Source organism: Malurus melanocephalus, unplaced genomic scaffold, assembly GCF_030028575.1.
Source record: "Malurus melanocephalus ecotype Western Australia unplaced genomic scaffold, MMel_1.1 scaffold_1431, whole genome shotgun sequence".
NCBI lineage: Eukaryota > Metazoa > Chordata > Aves > Passeriformes > Maluridae > Malurus > Malurus melanocephalus.
The window spans coordinates 11,787-23,204 of NW_026624663.1; the positions used below are offsets into that span (position 1 = coordinate 11,787).

Sequence of the window (11,418 nt, forward strand, 5' to 3'; positions counted from 1 at the left end):
AGCATCCACGAAGATCTGAGGATTAATTGAGTACCTTTTGCACCCTCCTGCTGGTCCAGGGTGTCGGGTATGCTCCAAATGCAAAGCCTCCCTGAGGAGTCTCCCTGGATTAAGAGCTTGTAGGGAAGTTCTCTCTGGCCACAGAAGAATCGAGTCACTGGAGGACATATYAGGAGCTGTGTAAAAAACAAGGAACAACCTCAACACACAAACCACGTGCTCAGCTCCAAGCTTCCTTCATTTAAAAACATCACAAACCCATTAAAAAAAAACACATTTACCTGTTTCTCTGCTCTGTCCAACACGCTGTACAATAAAGGTGGAATCAAGTTTTCCATTGCTTTCCCCACATCCCTGCGGAATGAATCACTGGCTGGGAGGCAGCTGGGTATAAAAACAAAGTGGAAAACCAGAAATTCAATTCAAAAATTCAGGAACAAAGAAAGGAGTAAAATTCCTTGGATTTAGAGAGCAATTCCTACAGAAGGATGTTGCTTCCATCCTCATGCTCTGACATGTGAGGGCGAAAAAGGAGTTCCCACGTGATTTATGTGGGAATATTCAAGATAAAACATGTTTGCACACCATGAAGATGTCAAAGTCTTTGATTTTACTTGTCATTTTTAACCTTTTTGATGCGAAATTTTATTAATTTTGTACTTTTGTATTTATGTGCTTTCTCGTACTGGATCAATATTTCAGTAGTTCAATTAACTCAGTTCAATTCAAATTAAGCCAAAATTAAATAAATGGGATATTTCTTTGTTGAATACCTGGCTGGTAATTTATAGATGAAACTCTGTCCATCCTCTGTCCATACAATCACTTTATCAGCTGCCACAAAATCCCCACCAGTCCAAGTCTGCTCATTTTCACTGGGGACTGAACATAAGAGGGAATAATCTCCGGCATCAAAAACCTGAGAGGAAACAGCAAAATCTATTGTTATTACCAATTGATTACACATTAAAATGTGCAGCTGATTTTGGGTTCAAGATCACAGAATCACAGAAGAGTTTGTGTTGGAAAAGACTTTAAGGATCGTCTTGTTCCAAATTCACACCACAGGCTGAGATGTGGATTAAATATATATTAAACATGTTGAATATGTAACAAAGATGCATTAAAGAGAATTAGAGCATTTTGTTCTAAATGTTTTTGTGTTGTTTAATTGAGATTTTCGAGGGAGGAGGGCTCAGGGGTTCTGCCTTACCCTCCAGTACTTGGAGCACACGACCAGGAGCGAGCGCTGGGTGAAGSAGCAGAAGGAAATGCTCTGGCAGTTCTCGCAGTAGATGGGCTTGGACTCCTCCTCAAACACGGGGGTGGTGTCCTAAACCAAACAGAACCAGCACTAAACCAACTCTTTCCTGCTCCCACCGAAATCAGGACTGTGCCAGAGCACACAGAAAAAGGACTGGGAATTTCTCAAGGTGCCAGATGGGTGATTTCTACAGAGAACCCAAACAATCAGAGCTGCTTTTATTCCATGACTCCTCCTAAGAAGATCTGCTGGARCACGTGGTGTCCTCTTTGGGCACTTAAATCTCCCAAATTCCCCAGCAGCACAGATTAGTGGTGCTGACCTTGCAGCCAGGTAGAAGCTGCAGTGAAGCAGATTCCACTCCCATTCCATTCCTAGATGGAAGGTGATTTTTCCTTAGCTGCTAAACATCTTTTACTAGAGATTTCTGTGAAGAGTTGATTTATCMCAGACAAATCTCCTTTAAGAATTTATTCATTAATACATAGGAAATGCCAAATAACAGGGAGCTGGAGATAATCCTGAATAATGAATATACCCAAAAATGCCATGGTCTGCTCAACAAAACACTAACCCAAATCAGTACATTGTGCAAACAAAAAACAGATTCGGAAAAATTTGGGATTATTCTAACTTGATTTGGAAAACAGTTCTCTTGCTGGCAAGTGGTATCGGTAAAGGAAAATTCAGGAAGTTGATTTTCCACTGGCAAAGAGGAAATGGAATATGAGGAACAGAACCCATCCCAGAAGGAAGTGTCCTAAATCCTGCAGGCTGTGCCTACCTGCAGCCGGCTGACGTCCGAGGTGATGATCCAGACTTTGAGAATACCGGTCACGGACACGGCCACCACGGTGTCCTCTGGGAAACACAAAAAGCAGGCTGAGGCACGAGCATTTCCTCATTTGTGCTGCACTGGGAGTATCCCTGGAGTATCCAGCCAGGCTGGATGGAGCTTGGAGCACYCTGGGATAATGGGAGGTGTYCCTGSCACRTGAAATAATCACCTTGTGTCCTGTTGGAGCGGATGATGCTCATGGAGCTGATCCAGTCAGGAGAGATCTTGGATATCAAAGAATACAGAACTTCAAGRCTGGCTGCATCCATGACCAGAATTTCGGGATAATGTCCGTGGCACAGGAGTCTCCCTTCCCGCTGCGTGCCCACTGTGAACTGATAGAACTGCACAGATGGGAACAAACTCCAGTCAGAATCTGTGTAGGACAGGGATCCCTTCATTTTGGATCTAAAGGGTGTTCCCAAATCTTCCAAATCACACTTCCCACTGTGCCATCCCTGCCAGCACTCACCTGGATGCCAGTGTGGGCACAAGCCAGCTTGGTGAACTCGATGCACCTTCCATCATTCACATCCCACAGGCACATCTCCCTAAAACACAGCAAAACAGGCCAGGTGTCCACACACTCAGAAACCCTTCACACTGTGAGGAATTTTATTTGAACAGGGATTAKATCAATTGAATTTAGAGAAACCCAGCAGCAAATGGAATTTCAGGTCCTCCTGAATCCACACCACCTCCTTTTCACTATAAGGATAAATTACAGAACCTGCAGCAATTCAAAGCAGCTATTCCCTGCATCTACAGTACTTTTTAACTTAAAAATTCACATTCAAATTTCATCAGAACAGAATCTGTGAGGTGCTTCCCCCTTTCCATCAGACAGACAAATTCTCAGTGAAAACACGTTTTGGTTTTAAATCTAAGGGGAGGAGATTACTCAGCCTAGAAATCGGCCCAAGGTGGAAACTGTAAATTTTGACACATTCTCCTCTCAAATTCCTTGCCAAAATGTTATTCAGGCAAATTGTTCCCTGCCTTTTCCAGATAAAAATGGAAGRAATCCTTCCTGTTTCTCCTTCTAAACTATTGCTCTGATTAATAAACAAAACCAATCCAAAAATAAAATGTATTTGCTGAGGAATTTGTTCTTGAGGATAAAAATGAAACACAGCATTGAAATACAGATAAATTTGGGACAAATTCCCATTATTTCAGTTCTGCACATCAAGAAACACTCAGAAACTCACCCACTCTCTGATGCACTCACTATATATTGCTTTTCACTGGAAGCTGAGGCCTTGGACAAACAAGTAACCGAGGCTGTGTGACCAAARAGCAGAGCTCTGGGATTGATCTGGGATCAGGGAAAGAAAACAAGAAGGCAAAATCACACAGATGATCAGGATATCCATATGGCAGCTTTCCACTTCATGTGTTCCATCTCCATTCATGTGAGCACACACATTTAATTAGCACAGCAGTGGATGGGTCATCTTGGAAGATTTTCTACTTCACATAAGAATGAGAATTTAAGGGGAAAAAAATGCATTTTGCAAACTCCTCTCAATATTTACAAATCAGGAGCTGAATTTGGCTCAGTTCAATTGGAATTGAATTTGGCTGAATGAAAAAATTGTGCTGCATATGAGGAGTTCCTCCAGTTGAGTTTTTGCATACCCACAAATAAGGGGAGTGCAAAAAAGGARCACTGGAGAGGGATTGGGGACAGGACAAGGAGGAATGGCTTTGCACTGCCAGATGGGGCATTGGGAAGGAATTCCCTTTTATAACACCATAAACTGGTTTAGAGCAGCTCCAAGAAACTGGAATGAGTTATAAAAATCCTCCTGAAGGAGCAGCACCTCTCAGTAAGATGTGGGAAGGGTGGAGTGGTCACAGCAGCAGTGGGACAGGGAGGACAGCCAGGGGATGAAGGGAGATTTGATCCAGAGCAAAGGGAATTTCAAATCCATCACCTGCAGGTCAGCAGCCAGGTCCCAGAGGCAGATCTGCCCGTCGTGGCAGCCGGTGACAATGACAGAGCCATCCACGAGCAGCAGRGAGGACACGCAGTGAGTGGGGGCACGCCGGCCCCACAGCACGATGGGCAGCACCAGGCTGTTCCCAGCCATGGTCACAGAGTGCCTGTAATTCCAACCAAAAAAAAAAMAAAMCAGGGCTCAGCAACAGGAGCATCCCCATCTCTGTCCCCAAAACCTCAGGAAATTATCCTGGAGTGGCCTCATTAATGCTCTACATAAATATTCCTGTGCGTGGGATCCTCTCATTTCTCCTCAGAGAATGCCCTAACGTTCCTTAACCAATCCTTTAAAAACACAAGCTTGATTTCTTACAATCTGGCAAAATTTTATAGGCATTTCCTTCCCCACATACAACCAAGCAGCACATCCCAATTCCCTGTTTTTAGTGTAATTTTGTAGTAAGAAATGTTTGAAGGCCCGAGGCTGGAGCTGTTTTTATAACCCTGCTATGATGATGTCCCTGCTACACAGATACTGGAATATGGAATATCCTGCCTTAGGTGAAATCAGTGATAAACTGAATCCTGGCCACTCTCCAGCAGGAAATAAGTCCAGCACTACTTTTACAGCAACATTTCACATCTTCCAAAGGTATTGACACAAAAAACACAGCGGAATTTCAACCGKCCCCAGGCCAAAACGGTCTCGGTCACTGGGAATAGAAACTCGAGTTGTGGCAATAAAACCCAACTTGGATTTGCACAAGATTTAAAMCCTCTGTTTGTGGTAGAAACATTCCCAGCTTGCTGAGCACTTCCATGTTTGTAGAACTGGCGTTTTCTTATCAGTGAAAAGGTCGTGTTAAATAAATAACCAAACACTCCTGATGGATTATCCTCTGGAGGTTTATGCTTTGAATTTACCCCAGCTCTAACCAGAGCCAGAGYTCTGATTTAGAGGAGCATGAACACACCAAAACAAGCAGGATTCATGGAAGAGATATTTAAAAATGTGTATTTTCCAGAGGTTTTTTACAGCTACACACAGAGGTAGAAGCAATAAATCCACATCACCAAATCTGCAATATCACATCAAACACCCCTCCCAGAAAAGCAGCTCATTCCTGGTGAATCATCTTCATTAAAAGCTGTTTAATTAAGAGCTTGAATTTAACAATCAGGATCAATAAAGACCAAAAATGCAGTTTTTCTCCACATTGCAAACCACACCTGGCCCTGCAGTGTTAATTGTTATGCAATGCTGGATCAATTGCTCTGTCTGGACCATCACAACGTAGAAAAAGAAATTAATTCAGCATTTYACACAACACAAAGAGCTACAATTAAACCAGGCTTGATTTGCAGGCAAATCATCATAAAAATGGAATAAAAGCAGGAATAAAGTGGCCAGATGCAACAGAACAAAATGCAAATACCAACAAGAAGAATAAAAACACCCAAAGCAAACAGAAATAMCCATTTGCCTCTTTTACCACCCAATTTTTGTGAGGAAACAAACCAMGAATGACTGAACCAGAGCTGAAAAACACCAATAAAACAACAGAAAAATCCTTTCTCACTCCTGCTGCTGCCAGGGACCGARTCCCAGTGTTCCTGTGTCACCTGGCTGTGAAAAACAGCTGCAATTTTTAAATAAATACAGAAACTCCCCTAGTGGGGCACAGAATTATTGCTTGAGATTCTGCATTTCAAGCTACTTGTGAACACTTTCAAACCACCCCACTCTGAACAAAAGGAATTTTCAAAAGGAACATATAGGGTATTACAACACAGAAAAGCATTAGCACATAACTAATATAAGAAATTCCAGATTTTCCATGCAGAAAACACACTATCAACCCTCTAATATTCCCATTTCAATCAGAAATCAGAATATTWCACAGCAAGGCTTTAGGAGGGAGAGGAAAAAGAAAAACTACCTCTTTCCTTCTAGTTTTTGCTTATGGCAGCGCAAGGCCTTCATAAAAAACTTCCTTTTGAGGAAAAGCCACATTTTAATTCTCCAGGAATTCAGATTGCAGAGCTCAGCCCMGGCAAACGCCGACTGCAGCCCCTGCCAGCACCCAAATCCCTTCTTGTCTGCAAACAATCAATAATTCCATTTTTTGCCATCAGTGATGACAAACTACAGGAGCAAATCAACGCTGTCCCAATGCCAAACGGGCCCAAAAGCAGTCAGGGAATCAGTCTGCAGCAATTCCCACATTTTAGTGATTTAGAACTCCCAAAACCCAACGATTTCTTGCAGAAAAGGGAATTTGGAAGTGGAAAATGGAGATGTCACAAATAAAGTTATTCCTGTTAATACTCTGTCTCCAGAGTTTCCACAAGTGCTAAAATCCTCATTTTCTTCCCAAACCACAACAAAGCAGAGCTTCTGTTACTCCATATTTATAAGGATATACATATATATATGAATAACATCATCCTTGCAATTATTTTGCTTCCCTCTATAACATAAAACATTGCAAACAATAATAAATAGATAATACTTAAATAATTCTAACTTTACAAAYACAATAAATGCAGAGATGTGGGAAAACACCTTCCTGAAAATAGGATTTTAAGAATATTTAAACAGAAAGCAATTATTGAAATGTGGAAATGAAATAAAAATGTTAAATAATACRTTAATCTGACAAAATAATCCAGTGACTCCTTGAACTGCTCTGCTTAAAGGTGGGATTAAGGCACATTTAATCATCTGGGATCAATTCCTATTTGAGTAAAGCCACTAAACTGATTTTTCAAGTACAAGGTATCAAACACGGAATMCAAAATTCCAGTGAAAACCTTTTCAAGTTTTTTTTTACCCTGAGATCCACAGTATGGATACAGAAAAGCCCCCAGACAGAATAAATCCATGGGAGAAAGAGGTAAAACAAAACTAATCCCACCTTTATTACACCAAAAGCCAAGAGCTACYATTCCCAAACACATTTCCATKMAGGAAATAATCTCAGGATATGTGTKATTATCTCCAATAATCTGCCCCAAAATAGTATTAAATAGCATGAAATAACTATGAATGGGCTGTTTATGCATTTTAAAAAAATCTAATGATTTTAAATTTAATTACAGATTATACTTTCTATTTATTATCTAGAGATGAAGAACAAGGACCTCTGAGGGAGGGAGAAGACAATGAAAACACCTTCCCTAGATATACAAAAGATTCCAAACCAAGACAAAAAAAGGAAACACTAATTTGGGGCATGAGATTGGAGTTAATTGACACCTTTGGAAACCACTCGCAGGTTTTCCTGCTCCTTCATCTGATGCCACACTAAACCCACAGTAATTTTTCCCGTTTCAAATTGTCATAGAGGACAGTTATCCAAAACAGCTGGAGAACTCTAGRGTGCCAAGAGCACTGTGTCTRGCACTGAAAARGGAAATAAAATTGGGGAAGGCTGASAGGTAGCAAAAAAAAAGGCATTAAAAGGAATTCAATCCCCCCAAGAGGATCAATTCCCTGAGGTGAGACTCCCTCAGCAGCGACGGAAATCTCCCCACATTAATAATAACCTGGTGCTGTTTTCGCGGTGAAACTCCAAAGCCAATCGTGTCCCGTTAACGGTGGGTCGGTGGAATCTGTGAATTCTCGGATTCTCAGATCGCCATGTCCCCTCAGCGCCCTCAGCCCCCTCAGCGCTTTGGGCGGGAAACCTGAGGGCCGGGGGCTCGCGCCGCCCCTCCCGCCGCGGGCCGGGCGACCCCGTGCCCCCCTCACGGTTCGCGCCCTCACGGTTCCCGCCTCTCCCCCTCACGGTTCCCCCCCTCACGGCTCTCATTTCGCCCCCTCACGGCTCTCATTTCGCCCCTCACGGTTCCCCCCTCACGGCTCTCATTTCGCCCCCTCACGGCTCTCATTTCGCCCCTCACGGTTCCCGCCTCGCCCCTCACGGTTCTCATTTCGCCCCCTCACGGTTCGCGCCCTCACGGTTCTCATTTCGCCCCCTCACGGCTCTCATTTCGCCCCCTCACGGTTCCCCCCTCACGGTTCTCCCCTCGCCCCCTCACGGTTCTCACCTATCCGGTCCCGGTTCCGCTCCCGTTCCCTTTCCCGGCCCTCCCGGGTCCCGGGTGCCGCGGCCCCGCAGCGAGCGGATGACACCGCCTCCCGCGACACCGTCACGAAACCGCGGCCGGCGCGCCTGACGGCAAACGCGGGCGCCATGGAAACTGCGGGGTTCCGCTGAGGTAGTGCAGGGAAAAGGGGACTGCTTGCTTAATTAATTAATTAGCGATGACTGTCAGGCTTTAAAATTGCAACGGGCGGGAGGAGAATGCTGGGGATATCCCTGGTTTTGAGCAGGAAAAGCGTTAATATGAGACATCTCGAAGCTACATTTATTATATTGTGTTATAGAGCACGTAGAGAAATTGTCAGAAAATTGGCAAGTGGGAAAGTCTTTGGTTTAATTTCGGGGTTTTTTGTGGTTAATACAAGCGTTTATAAATTTCTTCCCCCTTTTTGCTTCTGAGCGTTTATTTAAGAATTCACTATCGCGACAGATTGGCTTTATTAAAAAAACGTAATTTAAAGGAAGCTAAAAGAAAATTACAACAGTTCTCCTTTCAAGAGAGAAGCATAATAACCATAATGTCACATAGAAAGTTGTTAATGACGAAAGTAGGGCTAAATTTTCACGTTAAAATTTTAAGGTTCTTCTCCCCTCACGCAATTCCCGCGCTTGCCCATTCCCAAAATGGCCGCCAGGGCTTCACTCCCTCACGCTCTGCCCATTCCCAAAATGGCCGCCGGCGGTGCCGTTCCCGCCCTCGCTGCCCGTTCCCAAAATGGCCGCCGGCGGTGTCGTTCCCGGCCTCATTGCCCGTTTCCAAAATGGCCGCCGGCGGTGTTGTTCCCGCCCCCGTTGCCCGTTCCCAAAATGGCCGTCGACGGCTTCACTCCCTCACGCTCTGCCCGTTCCCAAAATGGCCGCCGTTGGGATCACCCCCTCACGTCCTGCCCGTTTCCAAAATGGCCGCCGGCGGTGTTGTTCCCGCCCTTACTGCCCGTTTCCAAAATGGCCGCCGGCGGCTTCCTTCCCGCCCTCTCTGCCCGTTCCCAAAATGGCCGCCAGCGGCTTCGCTCCCTCACGCTCTGCCCGTTCCCAAAATGGCCGCCGTTGGAACCACCCCTCGCTGCCCGTTCCCAAAATGGCCGCCGGCGGCTTCACCCCCTCACGCTCTGCCCGTTCCCAAAATGGCCGCCAGCGGTGTCGTTCCCGCCCTTACTGCCCGTTCCCAAAATGGCCGCCGGCGGTGCCGTTCCCGCCCTCATTGCCCGTTTCCAAAATGGCCGCCGGCGGTGCCGTTCCCGGCCTCATTGCCCGTTCCCAAAATGGCCGCCGGCAGTGTCGTTCCCGCCCTCACTGCCCGTTCCCAAAATGGCCGCCAACGGCTTCGCTCCCTCACGCTCTGCCCGTTCCCAAAATGGCCGCCGTTGGGATCACCCCTCTCTGCCCGTTCCCAAGATGGCCGCCGGCGGCTTCACCCCCTCACGCCCTGCCCGTTCCCAAGATGGCCGCCGTTGGGATCACCCCTCTCTGCCCGTTCCCAAGATGGCCGCCGTTGGGATCACCCCTCTCTGCCCGTTCCCAAAATGGCCGCCGGCGGCTTCACTCCCTCACGCTCTGCTTGTTCCCAAGATGGCCGCCGTTGGAACCACCCCTCACTGCCCGTTCCCAAGATGGCCGCCGTTGGGATCACCCCTCTCTGCCCGTTCCCAAGATGGCTGCCAACGGCTTCACCCCCTCACGTCCTGCCCGTTTCCAAAATGGCCGCCGTGGTGTCGTTCCCGCCCTCTCTGCCCGTTCCCAAAATGGCCGCCGCTGGAACCACCCCTCGCTGCCCGTTCCCAAGATGGCCGCCGTTGGAATCCCCCCCTCTCTGCCCGTTCCCAAGATGGCCGCCGTTGGAATCACCCCCTCACTGCCCGTTCCCAAGATGGCCGCCGTTGGAATCCCCCCTCACTGCCCGTTCCCAAGATGGCCGCCGTTGGAACCACCCCTCGCTGCCCGTTCCCAAGATGGCCGCCGTTGGAATCCCCCCCTCTCTGCCCGTTCCCAAGATGGCCGCCGTTGGAATCACCCCCTCACTGCCCGTTCCCAAGATGGCCGCCGTTGGAATCACCCCCACTGCCCGTTCCCAAGATGGCCGCCGTTGGAATCCCCCCTCACTGCCCGTTCCCAAAATGGCCGCCGTTGGGATCACCCCTCGCTGCCCGTTCCCAAGATGGCGSGGTGGAGCGGCCGCGCCTGCGCTGGTCCCAGCGGTGCATGCCGGGCGCCCTGCCCGCCGTGACGCTGCACATCGCACCCGGTACCGCCACCGGGGCCCGCGGCCATGGCGGGCGTGAAGGTGATCGCCAACGACACCGAGTTCCAGCCCGAGCTGAGCGCCGCCGGCTCGCGCTTGGCCGTGGTGAAGTTCACCATGAGGGGGTGAGTGAGGGCGGGACGCGGCTCCGCTCCCGCTTCAGCTCCCGGGATGGGTTCCACCGCTGCCGTGGTTTTATCCCGGTTCCGCGGCGCTCTCGGTAGCGTTAGGGACTCTCGGTAACGCAGTCACGGTGGCAGCACCGTGTTCCCAATTCCTGCGATAAATTCCCGTTTTTCCCGCCGGACCCGGCAGCCCTCAGGCGCTCTGAGGGAGCAGCGGCTGCGCTGCTTTAAAGCTCCATTAAAGGCAGCAAACTGATGGAAACAAAGCACGCACAACACTAAAAACCCCGAAAAACATCTCCTTCCCTCATAAAACTTCATTGTGTCCTCACCCCCTTTCCCCAGGATAATCCCTGTTCCTCAGCAGGGTGAGATCGGAATGAATTTATCACAAAAAAAAAAAAAAACCTTAGCAACTGAATTATTCCCGTTAATCTGTGAAATTAGGGAGAATAGTGACAATCTTGGGAGTTTTGAGCTTCATAAAACACCTTATTATTGCCTGGTTGCTGCCTCTTAGTTCGCTGGGTTTTTTGTTTTTTTTTTTTCCGATTTTCTACTTAGGGGATTTTTTGATTTCACTTTTCAATTCCTCTTTCCAAGTGAGAATATCCCTTTCCGGGAATTGGTGAAGCTGAGCACTTCCTACACTTTTGCTGGCACAAAATAAATAAAAAATAACTTGTATTTTCAGCCAAGGCAGTGCAATTAAATCAAAAGAAACTAGCTCTATCCTCCCAGAGCAAAATAAATATGGGAATAACTGGTTAGAGGTGTAAAAAAATTTATTGTGAGAAAAATTTTATGATCCCCGAGGCTTTGATACATTTTGACCATTAAATATTTAAATTATGTATAAATACAATTTTTCCCAAGCGGTAACATGGACTAATGAGAT

At 46.9% G+C, this 11,418-nt stretch overlaps 2 protein-coding genes across 2 annotated transcripts in view; one reads left to right on the plus strand and one right to left on the minus strand.

Annotated features, from left to right (window-relative positions):
* The window catches only part of WDR7 (WD repeat domain 7), a 19,862-nt gene extending 11,672 nt beyond the window's left edge, over positions 1-8,190 (minus strand). Inside the window, exons 1-10 of the mRNA XM_057387910.1 lie at positions 8,101-8,190; positions 4,043-4,211; positions 3,314-3,420; positions 2,575-2,653; positions 2,272-2,446; positions 2,049-2,125; positions 1,214-1,333; positions 774-919; positions 282-384; positions 35-176 (exon numbers count right to left, since the gene is read on the minus strand). Coding sequence (XP_057243893.1) covers positions 35-176; positions 282-384; positions 774-919; positions 1,214-1,333; positions 2,049-2,125; positions 2,272-2,446; positions 2,575-2,653; positions 3,314-3,420; positions 4,043-4,198 — 1,105 coding nt within the window. The 5' untranslated portion in view covers positions 4,199-4,211; positions 8,101-8,190. The remainder of the gene's footprint in view (positions 1-34; positions 177-281; positions 385-773; positions 920-1,213; positions 1,334-2,048; positions 2,126-2,271; positions 2,447-2,574; positions 2,654-3,313; positions 3,421-4,042; positions 4,212-8,100) is intronic.
* Positions 8,191-10,352: 2,162 nt separating this feature from the next.
* TXNL1 (thioredoxin like 1) overlaps positions 10,353-11,418 on the plus strand; it is an 8,824-nt gene continuing 7,758 nt past the window's right edge. The window contains exon 1 of the mRNA XM_057387911.1: positions 10,353-10,521. Coding sequence (XP_057243894.1) covers positions 10,423-10,521 — 99 coding nt within the window. The 5' untranslated portion in view covers positions 10,353-10,422. The remainder of the gene's footprint in view (positions 10,522-11,418) is intronic.